General features: G+C 33.8%; 2 protein-coding genes across 2 annotated transcripts in view; both read right to left on the reverse strand.

The window, feature by feature from the left end:
- Positions 1–486, reverse strand: part of LOC145330572 (trypsin-1-like) — a 29,091-nt gene extending 28,605 nt beyond the window's left edge. Inside the window, exon 1 of the mRNA XM_080175191.1 lies at positions 169–486. Coding sequence (XP_080031317.1) covers positions 169–267 — 99 coding nt within the window. The 5' untranslated portion in view covers positions 268–486. The remainder of the gene's footprint in view (positions 1–168) is intronic.
- Positions 487–10,537: 10,051 nt separating this feature from the next.
- On the reverse strand, positions 10,538–22,106 carry LOC145330573 (uncharacterized). The gene is made up of 7 exons (XM_080175192.1): positions 22,053–22,106; positions 18,864–18,936; positions 17,876–17,939; positions 16,762–16,798; positions 12,814–12,866; positions 11,917–11,965; positions 10,538–10,948 (listed from the first exon to the last, which is right to left on the reverse strand). The coding sequence occupies exons 1-7, from the start codon at positions 22,098–22,100 to the stop codon at positions 10,886–10,888; spliced, it is 387 nt and encodes a 128-aa protein (XP_080031318.1). The 5' UTR covers positions 22,101–22,106; the 3' UTR covers positions 10,538–10,885.
- Positions 22,107–22,294: the final 188 nt, after the last annotated feature.

Consider the following 22,294-nt stretch of genomic DNA (forward strand, 5'->3'; position numbering starts at 1 on the left):
CTATAGGAATCATCATGCAAAGTTTGAAATGGATAAGACAATTCTAAAGCAACAAAAAGAGTTTTTCGTTACGGACGGAGGGACGGACCGATCCTAATTATAGAAAAGCTTCGCTTTTAAAAAATAGGAACACGGCATACTAAAGACAATGACTAACACAATACTGACCTGCCAAGGATATTCGTTTATTTCGGTCTCGTAGCCCCCAACAATTTTATGACTCCTTCGCGCCAGTCCACATCTTTTCAATAACAAGGATAACAACATTAATAAGTGGTTGAAACGTTTGGACACTCTCAAACGGTTAGATACACCATATTTCAAAGTAAAAAGTTTTCATTTTTTAGGGGCGATTTCTGACGGGAAGGTGGTGGTACCCTTCCCCAAAATAGATATAAACCTTTCCCGGTTCTATGAGAAGCTACCCTACAAAGGAGAACCATATCGGTTCAGCGGTTAGCGAGATCCTTCATTACAAACACACACACAAACATCTGTTTACTTTATCATAAGGATTTAATAATGTGAAACATTTCCCTGGAATAAGGTATAGTCAACCCCCCCCCCCCCCAACGACAGCTGAAAATCACATATAGGTTTCGTGATTTTTTTTTTTTTGAACTAATTTCGTTGTTAATTTAATATCTTACCTACAATAATCCACGCCTAAAATAGAAAAGTATTAATTAAATGTGTATTTTCCTTGTTAAAGCTTACATATAATTATACATAATTAGCTATCCATTGCATCGTATTATAGACAACTTTCCGCGGATGGGAAAACAATAAATTATAATTTTAATTCCAGTTTTGTTAGCCCTTGAAGTCCCGGATAACCAAACTGTTATTAATATTATGAATTTTCATTTTGATATTCGTAGAAAATTGTCTACAATACGATACGATACAAGATGTTTCAGTATGGATGAGAACCGGTATGATTTTCTCGGATGTTATAAAGGATAAACATCTGTAAGGTTTGGTAAAGATTCCTTGTACAAAGTTGCACACAGTTTATATCTTACTTGGTCTGATACAGGTGTGATTCAATAAGGGCATGATTTTTATTGAATAATCGTTCTTTCTCTGTCTCTCTCTCTCTCTCTCCCCTTCTCTCTCTCACTGTCTCTCTCTCTCTCTCTCTCTCTCTCTCTCTCTCTCTCTCTCTCTCTCTCTCTCTCTCTCTCTCTCCTTTCTCTCTCTCTCTCTCTCTTTCCCTTTTCCTCTCTCCCTCTCTCTCTCTCTCTCTCTCTCCTCTCCGCTACTTTTTATTTCTGTCAACCTTATTTTTGGATATGCGGAAAGTGTGATGTGTGACGTCATAAAAATACATCTGTTATCCATCTTTTTTATGACGTCACATATGACACTTTCCGCATGTCCTTATTTTTACACTATTGACGTCATGATTTATTGAAAAAAATGTCCGTCTTCTCTAACATAACACTTTTTTACTATCCTATAGTCTAAAAACTTTTTCAAATTTTAAGAAGCAACTTATAGTGGCTAGTAAAAAATGACGTCATATAATACAACTGACCAATGATAGGCCAGTATACTTTTTCACAATTGTTCAATATAAATGTATACTGGCCTATCATTGGTCAAATGTATTGCATACAGTCATTTTATTAGGCAGTTTAAGCTGCTTCAAATTTCAACAATGAAAATCAACAAATTATCAACAACCAATAAATATATAAAACAACAACAAAAATGCTTCATCAAGATTTAAATATTTGAGACCACCGTTCTGCAAGTTATTAAAGGATGCCTGCAAGAAATACACCGCGCTTGCTGCTGGAAGGCTGCCGCAAGTAGACCCAATACCCAAAATTTGAATTTCTAAATTTCTATCATTACGTGTGGAAACTTTCAAAATTTTAATATACCTATAATGCCATTTCAAAATGCCTATAACTTCGAACATGGAGGCTTTAAATTTTGGGCATTGGGTCTACTTGTGACAGTCTTTCAGCAGTTAGAGCGGTGTATTTCTTGCAGGATTCCTTTAATAGCCCAAAAACCAGTGCTTCTTTGTAATGAGACAAAATATAGTTATTTATCGCATCGTTTTATAGACAGCTTTCCGCGGATATTAAAAAGAAAAATTATAAGATTAGACCAGTTTGGCCAACCCTGAGGGCCGGTCTAACAAAACAGGTTTTAATTTTATTTTTTATCTATATTTTTGCGGAAATTGTCTGCAATAATATGCTATGCATTATTTTTCAGTATGACTGAGAATCGAAATTTCTAATCCAACGGATATTAATCGGTTTCAAAGCCATACTGGAATAGTTATTTCTCGCATCGTATTAAAAATGGCTTTCCGCGGATATAAAATGTACAATTATAAGATTAAAACCAATTTTTTAGCCCCGAGATGCCGAAGGCACGGGCTAAAAAAACTGGTTTTAACCTTATGATTGTACATTTTATATTCGTAAAAAACTGGTTATGATACGGTGCTAGACATAGTTTTTTCGTATGGATGAGAACTGGTTCCTATCCACCGGATTCGAATGAATACGAGAAAGATAATTAATGATTTATTTTTTGACCACTCTTTTACTAATCACTCTAATATCTAGAATTAAAACCTTGGCCCTAATGTTTTATTACTATTCATAAAGTTTTTAATTAAATGAAACACATATCAATTACAAGTGGTTTCAAATATAGTTTAATTCATACTAATTAAGAAGTGTTAAGATTTTATTATTAATATTTTTATTAACGGACTGACTTTTTGACCAGGGATCTAAAGGGATAAGACAATAGCCGATAAATATATGAACATCCCAAATGATGATACAAAAAATTATCGTTTATGTAGATTATAACTTAACTTAATAAAACAACCATTCAAAATTTACTAAAGTCCCCAAAGTTGTTAAGCTTTCAAATAAGAAAACGTTATTATAAAACTTTGGGGACTTGTGTAATAAACAGCCCATTGTCCCCACTCTCTCTTGACTGCTACCCTAATTATGATCATTATTGTCCTTGTTTAAATGTCTTTTCGAAATTATTTTTACAGACATTACTTTTACTTCTTACTTTTATCTAATAATTTTTAATTCATTACAAACTTTTAATTCTTTAATCTATTTCTTTAGATTAGATCCTTTTTTTTAAAAGCGAAGCTATTAAAACACGAAATGTCCGATCGTCCGTTTGTCAGAATCGTTAGTACTTAAGCTGCTATTTCAGACAGGCCGCTGATTTTTTTATGTAGAATCCCATAATCAATGAGCTTTCAAAAAATAACTTTTGCAAATAAATTATAGATTACCACCATCTTAAGATACTAGCGGCTTCGCCCCTAGCCTCTAGGGGGTATGTCCCAAGAAGTTTGATCAACCCAATTTTTTTTACATTTTAGATTTAAAGAAAACGTAACTACTTAAACTTCCCTAATTTAACCCAAAAAAGAAAAATGTTATTTACGTTATAATTAAAATTAGATTTGCTTATGTTTTTACACAAAAATTTGGCGTTGCTACAAAAGACCTACTCTACAAAAGACCTACCCCTACAAAAGACCTACTCTACAAAAGACCTACCCCTACAAAAGACCTACTCGTCGGTTCTACAAAAGACCAACGCCTACAAAAGACCTACTCTACAAAAGACCAACGCCTACAAAAGACCTACTCTACAAAAAATCGTAATGCTAGGAGGTCATGGCCGCAGAGCTCGGCCCCCTGGCCTGCCTAGCCGCGGGCGCTCGGCCCTCTTGCCTCTAATCTAACCTAACCTAACTTATATGTAATAATGTATGAATGTTTATCGTACATTAACTTAATTATATTTTAGAATTTCGTTGATTTACAAAAAGTGGTTGGTAGATTTTTTTCAAATTTTAATATTTTTTTTTACAATATTTAGGTAAGGTTAGGTTAGGTTATAGGTAAGGGGGCCGAGCGCTGCGGCCATGTATTGATTATGTATTACTTTATTAATAAATTTGATGTTTATATAACAATATATATTCGTAGGTCTTTTGTAGAGTAGGTCTTATGTAGGGGTAGGTATTTTGTAGAGTAGGTTTTATGTAGGGGTAGGTCTTTTGTAGAGTAGGTCTTTTGTAGGGGTAGGTCTTTTGTAGAGTAGGTCTTTTGTAGCAACGCCAAAAATTTTATAAATTACGGTTACTCTCGAAAAAAAAATTATAATATAGATACCTATATTAAGTTCATTGTGTTTAAAATTATTTCTCGTATTCATTCGAATCCGGTGGATAGGAACCGGTTCTCATCCATACGAAAAAACTATGTCTAGCATCGTATTATATACAGCTCGGGGCACCTCGGGGCTAAAAAAACTGGTTTTAGTCTTATAATTGTACATTCTATATCCGCGGAAAGCTGTTTATAATACGATGCGAGAAATAACTATTATGGAGATCTTGTGAAACACAGATCTATGTGCGCAAATTTGTATTTAGGAGGGGATATTACAGTTTTAGTAGGGTTTGTTGTTATGTTCATCATTTATCGTCCATTGTCTTATCCCCTATGATCTCTGAATTTTACCTAACCTAGATATATTTTAATATCCAGGGACAAAGGAATGATATTCTGACAAACAACTCTAAAGGAAAATTTTCCCACAACCCCCTTCCCCTTTTTCCTTCCCTTCTTTCCCACCCCTCTTTACTTACATGAAGAAAACAAACTATATCATCACCAGATACTCCATAAGGTTTCGTGATTTTTTGTAGAATTGTTGGTTAGACTAGCAACCCCTGATAATATCTACTAGAGGGGACGCCACTAGGGGCTATGTATTGGAAGGGCCTGAATTATAGCTAAAACACCTGTCATAGGATTTAAATTTGAAAATATATAATAGCCTAAAACCACCATATGACTTGTGTGAAGATTGCCTAAAAAAGACAACCCGATCCGTTTATTAGTTATTGGGATTTTAAGATTAAGACTAAAATCCTAACTACTTTATAGTCATTACTAGCGGCTAGGCCTCTAGGGGCACTTAAGGAGGGGGTAGGTGAATTAGATAACCAAATTTCTTATTTTAGATTTGAAAAGAAAAATAAAAAAAATTTTGGGGGGTAAATTTTTCTATGGGGGGAGTGCCCCTTCCCCATTTCAAATTTTAGTTTAAAAAATTAAATTGGGGGGGGGACTTTTTTCTAGAGACGATTTCTCCTGGAAGGTTGGTGGTACCCTCCCCCAAAATAGTTATAAACCTTCCCAGGACCTAATAGAAACTACCCTTTAAAGGAGAACCTGATCGGTTGAAAGGTTAGCGAGATCCTTAGGTACAAACATACAAACACATAGACAAACAGACATCCTGTTACTTTATTATAAGCATTACTTTCGGCTAGGGCAGAAAAATAGCCTAAAACCATACCCCCAGACTTTTTCGTAAAAAATAGCCTAAGACCATCTAAGGACCTATATGAAGCTTTACTGTAAAGTAGGAAACATAACCATTCAAAGGTTAGAGAGATCCTTCGCTACAAAAAAAAGCTTACTACTTTATATAATAGGATATATTTGCAATCTTTTAAACAAGGAAAAAATAACGAAATAAATCAAAAGTTAACATCCCGAATGATGATACACAAAATTACCCCTTCTGTAGATAACAATTAGTGGTTGAAACGTTTAGACACTTTACTAAATGAACCAACCAATCAAAATTCAATAAAAGTCCACAAGGTGACTAATCCAAAGATTAAGAAAACGTTTTTAAAAGACCTTGGGGGCTAGTGTAAAAAACACCCCAATGTCCCCTACCTCCCTGGAGAAACTTAATTTTACTTTATAAAAATCTATAAAAAAAAGTTATAAATTTATTATCATTTATTATTATATTAAAATGAGCATAAACAAACATTAAGTTAATAAATCTACAATTATTGAAGGGAATAGAAACTTTTGCAATATTCCGTAAAGTTGTGAGCAAGCTTCCAGTCAAATGCGCTTATTAAGTCTAACTTTTCTTAATGTTGACCAAACGCATAGTATAATAAAACGCATATTTAAAAACAGTTTGACCTAATAAGCGCATTTGACTGGAATCTTACTCACAACTTTACGGAAATTTACAAAGGCTACTATTTCCTTTTTAGCTTTAAAGGTACAAAGTCAAAGGGGATTTCAACTAACAAAATACCAGGGTTTTAAGATATAAGACAATTGACTATAAATAGATATACATCCCCAATGATTACAAACAAAATTATTCCTTATGCAGATTAAATTTATTGGTTGAAAAATTTGGACTCAAGAAGTTCTTGGTCAACTAATGTTAATGTCGTGTGGGTGAGTTGCACCTGGACTGAACAGTCAACTCAAGGCCAGACTCTTGGTCCATCACCTCATACCCGTAGTACAGTACATTACAGACAACCAACCCTTTGATTGCCCGATCTTTGTCAACTTATAAAAATTCAATAAAAGTACCAAAAGTTTTGTAATCAACAAATATGATATCGTGGATATAAAACTAAAAATTGTAACTAATAAATATTTTATTTTATTCTTTCTAAGGTACAGGTATTTAGGTACATTATGATAATAATCAGGGCTCGGCAGCTGCGGGTCAGCCGCCTGAAATCAACCTTTTACAATTTTAAAAATCAGCTGGAAGTCTAATCCTGACACAAAAATGGCAATCACTTTTTTAAGAAAAAACTTCAAATCTTCTATAGAAGTTTATATATGAGGCTTATTTACGGCTGACGCTCAGCTGCCGCGCCCTGATCATAAAAATTTTAGATTTTAAAACTTTAAACAATCATAAAAGTATCTTCAATTATTTGGGCATAGAACACAGTAATAGTGTCTGACTGATTATGACGTAACTAAAAAAATAGCCAATGAGAGGCCGTTATTGACCAATGGTAAAATTTATAGTGGCCTCTCATTGGCTATTTTTTTTTGTTTCGTCATAATCAGTCAGACACTTTTACTGTGTTCTTGGGCATATCTATGAAGCATTACAAAGTGTCTCAAAAGATCAGCCGTGTGACGTCATAAAAATGAGAGATGAGAGGAGAAGTGGGAAAGGAAACCCCTTAACAAGAGATGACGTCACACGGCTGAATGTTTGAGACACTTTGTAAAGCTTTCATATCTATCTAAAAAAAGAGGTGAACCTATGTAAATGAAGCTATTTATAGTGTCTATAAAAAATGACGTCATACAATACAAATAACCAATAATAGGCCAGTATGACGTCATTTTGTATAGGCACTGTAAAGCTTTGATATTATATACCTTTTGTGAAACACTATTCTAAACAAGGATGACAACATCCATAAAAGCGAAGCTCTGAAACGGTAAGACAAACGGAAATTAACACTTGTATAATGTCAGAACTGAATAATCAGAATGCGAATGTATAAGAGTCAAAGCAAAATTGTAAGTAAATTTGTTGAAAAACTGCTTGATACAGGATAATGATTATGGACACACTTACATTTTTAGGACTTGATTATAGAGTTGCTTCGCTTATAATATTGTACTTTGTTGTCTCAGGAATCAGTATACCAAAAATCAGACCAATCGGATAATTATGTCACATACAAATTTGTTGTTAAAAATGGACGTACGGACATTCTGGTAATGATTATAGAGTTGCTACGCTTTCTAACTCGTACCTAACTACTACAGGAATCTCCATGCAAAATTTGAAATCGATAGGACAATTCTAACATGCCTAAATTAACGAAAAAAACTATTTAAAAAAGTAACAAGGATGACAACATCCATAAGTAGCGAAGCATAAAAATATGTATAAGAATTTAAAGATTAGTTGTCAAAAGCATGTATTGTATATTAGGAAATAAATCACGAAACCTTTTCAAAATTTGTTTTAATTTCATAATATTTATATTTCAGTAATACGACTAACAGACTGACGGTCAAAGTAAATTACATACTGGATGCTCAAAACAACAGGAAATTTAATTTTGATATTTTTAACTACAAAAATTTTAAAAATCAGACCATGAACACCAAAGATATGAGGAAAAATGTGAAAAATATAAAAATAGCCAAAAACCTGCAAAAAGGCAGTCTGACCACCATTGATGTTTTCTTGAAACGACAGGAAATTTAATTTTGATATCTATAACTGAAAAAATTTTGGAAATCGGACCATAAACACCGAAGATATGGAGAAAAATGTGAAAAATACAAAAATAGCCTAAAACCTGCTAAAAAGCGGTCCTATCGCTATTGATGTTTTATAGTTAATTGTGCTCCTTAATAATGGGAATGTTGTCAAAAAATTTCAGCCTTTTATCATTTATAGGAGCCGAGAAAATCACGTTTCCCCCAAACTAAGACATACGGACATACGGACATACGGACATACAGACAGACGGACAGACGGACATTTCAAATTATAGAGTAGCTTCGCTACTAAAAAAATCAACATATTTAAAATGGACGTACGGACATTTTGGTAATGATTATAGAGTTGCTACGCTTTCTAAATCGTACCTAACTACTAAAGGAATCACCATGCAAAATTTGAAATCGATAGGACAATTCTAACATGTCTAAATTAACGAAAAAAGCTATCCGTTACGGACGTACGGACGTACGGACGGACGGACGTACGGACGGACCGACCCTAATTATAGAAAAGCTTCGCTTTTAAAAAGAAAGGTACATTAAAACTATTTTTTGAACTTTTTTATAAATAGAATGTAAAGCAAAAGCCTTTTAAACATGTAGTACCATAATATGAAGGATGAAAGTGTTTGTTTTAAACTTATTTTTGGTGACAAAAATTCATATAAATTTGCAATTATAGAAATGATTGCAGTTCAAAGCATATTTTTTTTGTAACTTTTCCTTTTTTTTAAAGTGGATCCCTTTAGCCCCCTTTTTTATTCTTTGTGTTAGTTTTAAAGAATACAATATTAAATCACATTGTAGCTGTCTATATTGCCCTAGCAAAATGGGGATAGATGTCAAAGCTTTTGGCCTACCTATTCTATTGTCTCTTTTCTAAGGAGTTTATTTCCCTCTAACGTTTCTCTTTTCTTCTACTATGACGTCAATATAATAGGTAGGCCAAAAGCTGTGACATCTATCCCCATTTTCCTAGGGCACTAAACACAGCTACAATCATATTTTAAGATACTCCCTATAACACCACTTAGCCTAACCTTTTTTGCATGGCTCAGCAGCTGCAAGTCAGCCGGTTGTACGCATCATAAAATCAACCTTTAACCATTTTAAAAATTATCTGGAAGTCAAAACCTGGCCATAAAGTGGCAATTTTTCTTTTAAAAAACTCTTCAGAGCATCAAAACGGGTTTAAATTTGAGGCTTAGTCTTGTTAGATGGAAACTTTTCTGGGCAAATTTTTAAAATTTGGGTGGGGGAAGGTTAAAATACTATTCATTTTCGAAATAAAGGATTTTGATAAGATACATAAATTTAATGCATTTATAAAAATTATAATTAAAATAGTAATAAATTTAACATTAAAGAATAATGAACATATGTTTTTTTAAAACTAAAAAAGCATAAACAAAATAAAGCTGTTTATAGTGCCTATAAAAAAATGACGCCATACAATACAAATGACCAATGATAGGCCAATACACAGGCTAAATTACCAATGGCAGGCCAATATACATTTTAATTGACCAATGGTAGCCCAGTATGATGTCATTTATAGTATAGGCACTATTTAAAGCTTCAAATAAAATTAAATTAGTCTTGAAGTCATTAATAGTTATTTCTTTCATCGTATTATAAACGGGTTTCCGCGGATATAGAATGTACAATTATAAGATTAAAACCAGTTTTTTAGCCCCGAGGTGCCGAAGGCACGGGCTAAAAATACTGGTTTTAATCTTATGACTGTACATTTTTATATTCGTAGAAAGCCGTTTATAATACGATGCTAGACATAGTTTTTTCGTATGGATGAGAACCGGTTCCTATCCACCGGATTCGAATGAATACGAGAAATATTATTTATTAGATTGGGCTAAATGACAGGGATCTATAGGAATGGGGCAATGGAAGAGAGATTAATGCAGGTATCTAAAGGTATAAGACAATGGCCGATAAATTGGTGTACATCCCTAATGACGATATACAAATTTACCCCCTCTGTAGATTAGTGGTTGAAACGATTCGACACTAAACTTAATAAACCAACGTATCAAAAATCAATAACAGTCCCCAAGGTTGAGCAAACGAATAAGAAAAAGTAATTATAAAACTTAGGGGACCCATTGTCCTCTCCCTCCCTGGATTAAAGTCTCCTCCAATTATATAATTAGAAAAAAAGTCCATAGTCCTATCCCTCCCTGGGTAAATACTTTTAAACTATTAGCAAAAATATTATAGGGACAGCGGAAAGTATCATATGTGACGTCATGAAAATACGTTTAAAAATGAAGGATGAGGGGGAAATGGGAAATGGGAAAGGGTAGATAATAGATGCATTTTAATGACGTCACACATGACACTTTTCGCTAACTAATTTTATACATATTAATACATGAAATCATTTTAATTGTTACTATATACAAAAATCTGAGTAGTTTTGAAAATTTGTAAAATTTCAGCGCGCATTTCTCGTTGTTGTGGAAAATTGTGTTCTTGTTGGTAACAATATTTCCAGTATGGCTTCGTAACCGAGTAATATCCGCTGGATTACAACCGGTTCTCAGTCTTACTGAAAATCGTATAACAGGCAATTTTCCACGAATATTAAAATAAAAATAAAAAAAATTAAAATCAATTTGTTACCTGGTCCTTCGGACCCTCGGGGCTAACAGAACTGGTTTTAATCTTTATTTTTTTCTTCATTTTAATATTCGAGGAAAGCTGTCTTTAATACGATGTGATAAATAACTATTTGTTGATGTTTAAAAGATTCTAAATACAAATCTCTCTCTGCCTTTGTTTTTGCTGGCGGATTTCTCCGTATCCTGAAATAATATTAAAAATGAAGAGATGGAAAGTGTCGTGTGTGACGTCATAAAAATACGTCTAAAAAAGGAGGGATGTAATGTAAATTAGTGGCTTTATCCAGGGATCTAAAGGGAAAAGACAATGGCCAATTAATCGATGTACATCCCCAATAATGATACACAAAATTACCCCTTCTGCAGATTAACAAATCGAAATTCTATAAAAAGTACCCAAGGTTGCTAAGCCGACGAATAAAAAAACGTTATGATAAGACTTTGGATACCAGTGTAATAAACAGCCCAATGTCCCCTCCCTCCCTGGTTTTCATATTTAATGTTCAGCTTTGAATTACAGACAAATTTCCACGAATTTTAAAATAAAAATCATAGAATCAGTACAGTTCTGGTAACCATGGCATATGGTCCTCACGTGTAACAAAACTGGTTTAAATCTTATAATCTTTTATTTTTATATCTGCGGAAAGCTTCTCCAATCAGAGCGCATATAATTTTCAATCCACCAATCACAGATGTCAAAATTAATTAACTTAAATTGTATTTCCGCTTTTAGATAGAGAATTATACAAAAAACGAATTTTATAAAAAAAAATCCTTAAACTTTGATGCAGATTTCAAATCTCCCTCTAACATTACAATTCTTTCCAACTTATATATCTTACTAATCATAACGTTTCTGATTTGTTGGCTCAACAAATTGTCTTTGGGGACTTTAATTAAATTTTAATTGGTTGATTCATTAAATTGAGTGTCCATAGGTTTCAACAACTAATTGTAATCTAAAGCAGAGTTATTTTTGTGTATTATCATTGGAGATGTACATCAATTTATCGGCCATTGTCTTATCCCTTTAGATTCCTGAGAAAGTTATCCTTGGTTTTGGATAAAGATTAAAATCTACCAATGAGATCATTACTTGGAAGGTAGGAAATTCTACAGTACCCAGTACCCAAAGTTTTATTACTTACTTGGAAGGTAGGAAATTCTACAGGATAGCTGGAGTGCTGAATACTGTTCCTACAACAAACAATAAAAATTATTTTAGATGCCTTGATGGTTTTTATTAGCGAAGCTCCTCAATAATTTGCTTTGTCTGTACGTCCGTCGGTAATTCCGTAACGCTGTGGAGAAATACTGTTACTACAACAAACAAATTATTTTTGGTCGGTTTGTTGATTTCTTAAGTAGCGAAGCTACTCTATAATTCACTTTGTCTGTACGTTCTTTAGTCATTCCGTTCCTACTGCTGCTAAGTCAGGTGTACCACATAAATAGTTAGAGTAGCTGGCCCAAAACAGGCACAACTTATAGCCATGCTGCACAGTTAGGACTTCCAAGACAAAGGTCGTGCAATCAACAACGGGTTGGTAGTCTGTGGGGTGAATGGACGCAATAAGGCGCGAAGTATTTTTCAAAGTGCGTGGAGTGTTCTCTAGAATCTGAAGCGATACCTAGCCTCCTAGACTAGGACGTCCAAGTTTTTTTGTTTTGGTGGGGGGGGGGGGTAAAAAATGAAAAATTATAATTTAAGGGGGGGGGGGTATCTTTATATCATATAGGCAAGCAACGACAATCAAGCTTTTTTATTTGGAGGGGTGAAAGTAAAAAAAAATTAGGGTGTTCATTTTTTAGGAGGGGGGATAACCCCTTTATCCCCCCCCCCCCCTAGGACATCCCTGCCCCTAGAGGTCATCGTGAATGTTGTTGTTACCTTTATCGGAGTCTCCTCTAGTACTTTTAGTCGTTCATGAATGAGAATCCCCACCCTTCTCGCGCTTATATCAAAAGGGTCTTCACGACGACATTCCGTCGGAGTCTTGCACTGATCGAACGCATGATAGGATCTCGTAATAACGAAACATTACCTTACAGGATCAAATACTAAAGGAGGAATATCAACAACTTCTCCACTTCCAATCTAAAAATTTTACACAATATTAGAATACTGAGGGATATAAAGGGATAAGACAATGGCGGATAAATTAATGGACAACCCCAATAATGATTATTATAAATTATCCCTTCTGTAGGTTAAACTTAAAATGTTTGAAAAAACAACTTAATGAATCAACCAATCAAAATTCCCCAAAGTCTCAAAGTTGTTGAGCCATTGAATAAGAAAACGTTAATATAAACTTTGGGGACTAGTGAAATAAAAAGTCCAATTAAGAGTAGGGAAGGGTAGAAAATGGACTAGAACCATCCTAAGACTTAAATTCAAAAACAAAATAGCCTGAAACCTTCTTGGGCTTTATGTGAATATTCCATAAAATGGAGAACTCAATCGAATCAGTAGTTATCAAAATCTCAAGCTACAGACAGATAAACTTACTACTTTATATAATAGGAAATGTACTGCAAGATCCCAGTAATGGCTCAACCCGAGAAGATGTTTTGCAATGAATCAACTCTTTAATAATGAGGACAACATCCATAAGTAGCGAAGCATGAAAATATTGTGGAAGGAAGTATGGACAAAGTGATTTAAAGAGTAGTGGTCATAAATCAAAATGAATTCATATATTTATCACAGAACCTTTCACATTTGTTTTGTTGTTTATATTTTGAAGCATGACAGACAGACAGACAGGCGGGTAAAGTAAATTATTCATTAGATGGATCTGAGAAATAAAGGTAGTAAGACAAGAGAGGTAATGTCTGATTGAGCCAATAGGAGAATCCCATCGGAACCTACATTGAATCTCATTGGTTGAAATTGTGTACACATTTCATTACGAACGCATGTTTTTTTTTCATTTCATACATAGATAAAAGTCAGCTGTAAACAGTATATTTTCTTAGTAGAAAGCTTTGCTGAATCAGACTTAATTGCCCAAAATTTTCGTTTTAAATTTGAAAGCTTCAAACAGAGGTGGATTCTTTAAAAAAAGTTAAGGTGGCTACTCGCTGGTGAGGCAAAATTATTTATGTGAAAAATCCTCCAAAATCGCATAAAAAAATTAATTAAAATCTTAAAAGGGTTATTAACATATGATTTTGTTTAATTTTTGTAGATTTTTAAAGTGCTTTTGGATGATTTTTCACAAAAATAATTTTGCCTCACAATCGAGTAGCGAGTCTATCATTTTTTAAGAATCCACATCAGCTTGAGTCGAAAGTAAACAATACTTTTGTCTGCTAGAAATGTTTCTTCTTAGATTTGACAAAAAAAAGGGTTCAGAATATTCTTCTATTCGTATATTTCTATTATCGGAGTATCAGAAAATTCACAAAAAAATCAGCCGTCAATCTTGAATAGCAGCTGAGAAAATAACATTTTCTCCATATCGTTATGAACTGATGGACGGACGGACATACAAAGTGACATAAAGTTTAGCTTCGCTACTAAAAACTAAATTTAAAAAACAGTTAATTATGACGAACCCCAATCTGTCCTACTTTGAGAAAGACGATTCCAGTGACGACATATACGTTTAGGGAAGGGGGGAAGAAAATCTCTTCCCTTTTCTCCCATCTCTTTTAAAGAAATTTTTTCTTCTCCCCTTCCCTTTTTCTTTCCCAAAACGTTTATGACGTCACTGGAATCTTCTTTATCAAAGTAGGACAGATTGGGGTTCGTCTTAATTATAACTGCCCTTAATTAATGATCCGTTCTAATTTAAAAATGGTCTAATAAATCTGGCTATATTGGTCAATTAACTTTAATTAAATATTAACTAACTCTGTTGATTTTAGTCACGTCACACGCTCGGGAACTAAAGAGATAAGACAATGGCAGATAAATTTATGTACATCCCCAATTTTGATTCACAAAATTACCCCTTCTGTAGATTAAAATTAGTTGTGGATACGCTTGGACACGCAACTTAATGAACCAATCAAAATTTTAAAAAGTATCCAAATTTGTTGAGCCAACGAATAAGAAAACGCTATTATAAACTTTTGGAACTAGTGTAATAAACAGCTCATTGTCCCCTCTCTCTTAAAATTTTTAATGCATTTTATTACTAGTTTGTGTGTTATGACCGTTTGTTAAAATAATATTTTAAACAAGGATGAAAAGCATAAGTAGCAAAGCACCAAAAAATCATGGTATGGACGACAAACATAGAGATTTTGAGTAGATTTACAGTTCTCATAACATGAAAAAAAAGAGAGAAGTTATGGAAAATCTTCAAAAAACTTTGTATAGATTAGATGTGCATGTGCCATAGGAATCTTCACTAGAAATGTCAGCTGAGTAGCAACCGGGAAATCATATTTCCCTCATAGTGATACGAACTGACTGACGGACGTACAGATATATAGCAAAATATAGAGAAGCTTCGCTACTAAAAAGGAAAAATGCAATTATCCTTTCAGGTGAATTAAGTTAGTCAATAAAAACATGCAAGTGTTATTTATGATAAAAAAAAACTGAAACTTTTCTGTAAATAGTAAATGTCCGTGCGTACATCATTTGTTCCGTTTGTCCTATATCATTATTAGATTGGAGAGGGGAGAGAGTCGCTCAAAAAAATTCTGATGTCATAAAAATGAGGGATGAGGAGATGAGTGGGAAAGAAAACCCCTAAAACAGAGATGAATAATCCCTCATTTTTATGACGTCACATGCTTTTTTTTAGCGACTTTCTCCCCTCACTTAGATTGTAAACCAACTTTAACTAAACAATATAAAAACTGGTGATTTTTGTGAGACTTTTTACCAAGAGTTAGGTGACATTGGAAAATTAATTGACAATAGTCCCCAAAGTCTCACAACCACAGTTTCTTATTCGTTGGCTCAAAAGCTTTGGGTTCTTATATTATATTGTGATTGGTTTGTTTCAAACTACCAGTGTCTAAACTTTTCAACCAGCGAATTTAATCTACAGAAGGGATAATTTTAATTCTAATCATTGAGGATGTACATTGATTTATCGTCCATTGTCTTATCCCTTAAGATTCCTGCTTTTTTTTACTCCAAAATATGGGCCAAAACTAAAATCATGTATCGTATCAAACTTTAGACAATTTCGGAAGAAAATTAAATTAATCTTAGGTATAGTCCCTTTCGTGGCAACGCCTCTTAAGGGACGTTTCCTTGTATTTTACAGTAGCTTTTCTCCTTTTTCTAGCCACTGCGGGGATCTAACCCTTTGGGGCAACCACCTAACCTATTATAACCTAACCTAACCTAAAATAACCTATCAAAAGCTATTTTGAAAATACGACGAATCGCCCCTAAATAACTGTTAATGCAAAATAACTATTAAAGCTATAGTATTTTGATATATGTTACGCTCTATAAATGAAGAATTTAAGCTCCTATTTAGAAAATGTTTTAATTCTTGTTTTTCATAAAAATGAAATATAACAGTTTAATTATATTCGTACTTTTCTTATTTTTAATTTTGAAATATTTTTTAATAACAAACATTATTACATTAAATGCTTTGTTAAGTTCAATTAACGTTTAATCATTTTGCAATTAAAGAATCTTAAAGCCGATTATCCTATAATAAAAATGATTGTTTTTTTTAGTTCTAGAACCGCTAAACCGATTAGGTTTTCTATTTTAGGTAAGGCTCACATATGGTCCTGGGATGGGTCAAGGCTATTTTTTCAGATTTAAGTCTTTTTTATTTCCTATTCATTAAAAACAAAGCCCATAAATGCTAGGGGCGCTTCTGCTGGTTTATATTATTAAGAAGTAAGTTTTTTTTAAGGCAAGACATGCAAGACTTTTAGAAATACAATGTTACAAAAATTTTACACGGAATACTATATCCATTTGCTACACATCAATAACGGATGGACAAATGAACATATCTGAATATATAAGAAGCAACGCTACTTACTAAACAACCTACCTTTCTATTCAAATCCAGTGATAAAATTGGTATCTCTCTAAAATAAATACATCAATTAATGGATATGTGTCAAGTGTGACGTCATCAAAATACTTCTATTATCCATCTCTATTTTAGGGGTTTTCCCCCTTTTAGAAGCATTTTTATGACGTCACACATGACACTTTCCGCTATCCCGATTAATAATATTTATAATTATCAAAGAGGGAAGTGTAAAGCTTTAAAACCGATTAATATCCGCTGGATTATAACCGGTTCTTAGCCATACGGAAAAATCATGTATCGTATCGAATTATAGACAATTTTCCACAAATATTAAATAATAATCATAACCTGTTTTGTTAGACCGGCCCTTTGGCCCCTAGAGGTTAACAAAACCAGAATTAATACATTATCTTTTTACTCTCCGTGGAGAGCTGTCTATAATACGATGCGATAAATAATTAATCTATAATACAAAGTAGGACGATGTCTCTGTCTGTTTGTTTGTTTGAAGCAAGGATCTCGCTAACCGCAGAACCGTTCGGGTTCTCCTTTACAGGGTAGCTTCTCATAGGTCTTGGGAATCTTTATAACTATTTTCTTAAGGGGTGGGACACCCCCAATCCCCCCAAAAAATGAAAAATACCCGCAAAGAAATTTTTTTTCTTTTTAAAACTAAAATTGAAATAGTGGGGTAATTTACCCCCCCCCCCCCCAAAAAAAAAAAAAAAAAAAAAAAAAAATTCTCTTTCCCCCCCTAAAGAAAATTTTTTTTTATAATTTTTCTTTTAAATCTAAAATACGAAAAATTGGTTTGATCAAACCTCTTGGGAAAAAAAAGCCCCTAGAGGCTAGGGGCGAAGCCGCTAGTATCGTCTATTGTACTATATTCCAGTACGCAATAGGTTTTAAAGAATAAATTTTGTTTATTTTAATATTTTTTCTTTAAAGTATGATCTAATCACCGCATACGTAAATTAAAATATCTAATAACTTATAAACTTGAACTAATTAACAAAAGGATGCAAGGGCGTCCAAGCTTTTTTTTTGGGGGGGGGGGTTAAAATTTTTGCGTGGTAATCGATTCATTATATCATGTTGTAGCTGCGCTTGTAATATTATATGATTGTACCTGAATGAAAATTCTCGTCTAACCGGCTGTGAAAACCATACATAGTCTAATAATCTTGCGTCTTCTAAAATTAAATAACAATTAACAAATTAACCTTAAACCATCTATAATACAAAGTAGCTTGATGTCTGTCCGTCAGTCCGTCCGTCTAGCTGTCTGTCCGTCCGTCTGTCCCTTAAGATCTCGGTAACAGCTGAACTGATCGGATTCTACTCTTCAGGGTATATACCTATTGGTCCTAATCTAATTCATAATCTTTGGATGGATTGTTTTTTTTCTCCTCTTTTTAGTAGCATCTCTATAATTCACTTCTATCTGTCATTCCGTAACGCAATGGGTAAGACGTGTTTTTCTCGTCTGCTATTAACGATAGGCAGAAGATTTTAGCGTTATCCTATTTTTTTCAATTTTGAAAATTTCAGTACCCCCCCGCCACGACGAACAACTATTTTAGGTTAGGTTTTAGGCTAGGGAGCCGAGCGCTGCGGTAAGGCAGGCAAGGGGGCCGAGCGCTGCGGCTAGGCAGGCAAGGGGACCGAGCGCTGCGGCTAGGCAGGCAAGGGGGCCGAGCTCTGCGGCCAGGCAGGCAAGAGGGCCGAGCGCTGCGGCTAGGCAGGCTAAGAGCCGAGCGCTGCGGCCAGAGTTAATAGTTCGCTGTCGGGCGGGGGGGGGGGGGCACTCAAATTTTCAAAATTGAACAAAAATTTTCTAAGAAGATGATACCAAGATTTTAGTAAAGCTCTTGTGACATAAGTGGATCAAATCTAATCATTGTTTTGCCCGTATTTCTGTCGGTAATGCTTTAAAAAAAATTTAAACTGTTTTTTTTTAATGTTTCGTTTTTTTCTTAGCATATTCTATCTCTCTCTCTTTTTATATGAGAACTGAATATCTAGTCTTAAACTCATCTCATCTGTTTGACCATTATATAATTTTTTTGTGCTTCGCTACTTAAGGATGTTGTCATCCTTGTTTTTCTTCTAATTACCTGATGTAAATAAAAGATTGAATTTTCTTGTGTTTTCACTGCGTCTCTCGTTCATTGGTATTCTACCACATTTCTAAATAAGTCAGGATTATTTACCATGAAAACTGATGCCTTTCTTGAATGAAAAAGAATAGAAGACTGTTCTTTCGTAATCGTAGTGCAACCTTTCTATTGGTTCATTGAAAATTAACCAATGGTGTCGCTTATATAAACACAGCCAAGTAGCAGAAAAAAATTTAAAAGTAGACGAAAGAGGTCATTGAAAAAAAAGGGAGGTAGTTGTCTGTATATAAATTTTTACTCTAGATCTGTTCTTTCATTAATACCAAGGAGACCTAAAACGTCCAGGGAGGGTTGGGACATTGGACTGTTTATTACACTAGTCCCCAAAGTTTTTTAATAACATTTTCTTATTCGTTGGCATAACAACTTTTGGGATCCTTTTTGAATTTTGATTGGAAAAATCTTTATGGTGAGTGTCCAAATGTTTCAAATATTAATTGTTATCTACAGAGAGGGTAATATTGTGTATCATCATTGGGGAGGTACATAAATTGTCCTAGGAAATATAAAAAAAAATTGAGAAAAAAATCTTATTTAAATAGGGCTTACAGACTTTCTTGTCACGATTAAAGAGATGCTACGGTTTCTAAACTGTACCTCAGGAATCATCATATAAAGTTTTGAATCGCTAGGACAATTCTAACACGTCTAAATTAATGATAAAAGCTATCCGTTACAGATACACCGACTGACCCAAATTCTAGAAAATTGTTTTCTAATTAAAATGCCTTGGCTCACATATGGGATTATCACATCAACATTCACACTTAAGCAAGGATTTTACAATCAAGGGGTTAGTTGTCATTTGGATGTTATAGTGCCATAGCAAAATGGGGATAGATGTCACTGCTTTTGGCCTACCTATTCTATTGGCGTCTAAAAATACCCTAAATCCTATCTCTTTTCTAGAGGGTTTCTTTAACCCCTTCCCTTTTTCTTTCCATCTACTATGACGTCAATAGAATAGGTAGGCCAAAGGGAGTGACATCTATCCCCATTTTCCTAGGTCACTAAACACAGCTACGGTGTTATGACCGAATTGAAAAAAATTTTAATGGAATATTTCTTTTTTAATTTTTGTTTAATTTTTTTAACATTTATGAAAGGCTACCATAAATATCTTATTGGGGGAACTTGAGGAGGGAGGAAGTCAACCTTCCCCACTATCAATTTTAGTTTAATACAAAAGATTATATTTTTATTTTTTTCTATGTACGATGTATGTTCGGAGGGTGGTGATACCCTCCCCAAAAATAGTTATAAACCTTACCTAGACCTATAAAAAGCTACACTGCTAATTAATTTAATTGTCCGTATATTATCTTTAAATCTACTTATAATAAGAAGTTTTAAAACGTAAACATTAAACTATTAATCTTTTCTTATTTAATTCTTGTCTTTTCATGCATGTTACCATGGCTTATTAAAACCTTCCAGTTTAAAGACGCTTTTTATAGTGCCTAGATTAAAATGACGTCATACTGGCCGACCTTTGGTCAATTAGAACATATACTGGCCTGCCATTGGTTATTTAGAGAACCTAGTAAAAGTGTCTGACACGATTATGACGTAAAGCCAATGAGAGGACAGTATACACTGTAATTTACCAATGGTAAAATTTATAGTGGCCTCTCATTGGCTATTTTTTTACGTCATAATCAGAGTCAGACACTTTTACTAGGTTCTGGTTTAGACTGTGTATTGGCCTTTCATTTGGGGCAAAAGCAGGGATCTCAAGGGATAAAATGATGAATGATAAATTGATAAACATCCCCAATGATGATAAACAAAATTATCGGTTGAAAAGTTTGAACACTACTTGTTTTGAACCTACCAATTAAAGTTTAATAAAACAACTCAAAATTTTAAAATTCTTTAGTATAAAGTTCTGTGAAATTACTGAACCGATTAGGTTTTCCATTTTAGAGAAGCCTTTCATAGGTATTTGGATGTCTTCGGGTTATTTTATTATTCAGGTTTTAGTCGTGGGATGGTTTTAGGCTCTATCCCTTTGATTACAAAGGTCCTAGGTGCTAGGAGCGCAGCCGCTAGTTTATGTATAAAAAAATCCAGTAATTCATCCTTTACTATAAAAGTGACAGAACGTCTGTCTATGTGTCTGTTTCGAAGTTTAGAGCTAACCACTGAACCGATATGGTTCTCATTTACAATGTAGCTACATATATGTCCAGGGAAGGTTTATAACTATTTTTGGGGAAGGGTGATTGTAGCTGCAAGGGTTTAAAATGTTGTCAAGTGCTATGTTCAAATCATAGTGTCACTATTTGTTCCTATGAGAAATGACGTTATACTGGCCTACCATTGGTCAATAAAAATTTTTACTGGCCTACCATTGGTAATTTAGTCTGTGTATTAGCCTATCATTGGTCATTTGTATTGTATGACGTAAATTTTTTTATAGGCACTATAAAAAGCTTTTTTGATTTGATCTAATTTAAAAACATTACTTTAAGTATAAACTAGCGGCTACGCCCCTAGAGGCCTCTAATGGCACTTTTAATGTTTTTTTTAAATAATACGTAACATATATGTGTTGCGTTCAAGTAAAGGAGTTAAGCGGTTAGCGAGATCCTTCGGTACAGACACAAAGACAAACACACATACTGTTAAATGATTATAAGGATTTAAAGTGTTGTAAATGATAAAAATTTTTATAATAATAAACAGATGGATTATTATTATCCACAATTTAATGTTTTTTGGTGACTTAGGGCGCATGTACAATAAGAGGCAGAATAAAATACATTTTGATTCACTAATTATCATTCTTGACAAGTTAAAATACTCAGAGATCTAAAGGGATAAGACAATGGCAGATAAATTAATATACATTCCCAATGATGATACACAAAATTACCCCTTCTGTAGCGTAAAATAAGTGGTTAAAACATTTTAACACTCAACTTAATAAACCAACTAATCACAATTCACTAAAGCCCCCAAAGATTTTAAGCCAACAAATAAAAAAACGTTATTATGAAACTTTTGGGACTTGTGTAATAAACAGCCAATTGTCCCCTCTCTCTCTGTAAAATAGTAATGAGATTCTACTTCACAATATTTTTTTTTCTATTAAAACTTTTTTTTAAATGATAAAATTTTTACTGTAATTGTGTGAAGCGTTGAAAAAAGTATTGGAAGGAGCCACTTCATACTAGAATCTACAACCAAAACAATGTTGACCAACCTTTTTATAAACCACAACCAATACCCTCGCTCTCCGTAGACTCCGAGAAATTTCAATATTCTCTGTTACTACTCCCAGCCGCCGTCGTGTCGGAGGGCGGATATTTCTCCGTTTTACACGAGGTTAAGTTTGCGAGAAATATTGTTAAAAATGCAAGAAG

Source organism: Acartia tonsa, chromosome 10 (genome assembly GCF_053477335.1).
Source record: "Acartia tonsa isolate MP-2025a chromosome 10, ASM5347733v1, whole genome shotgun sequence".
In the NCBI taxonomy this organism is placed as follows: Eukaryota; Metazoa; Arthropoda; class Copepoda; order Calanoida; family Acartiidae; genus Acartia; species Acartia tonsa.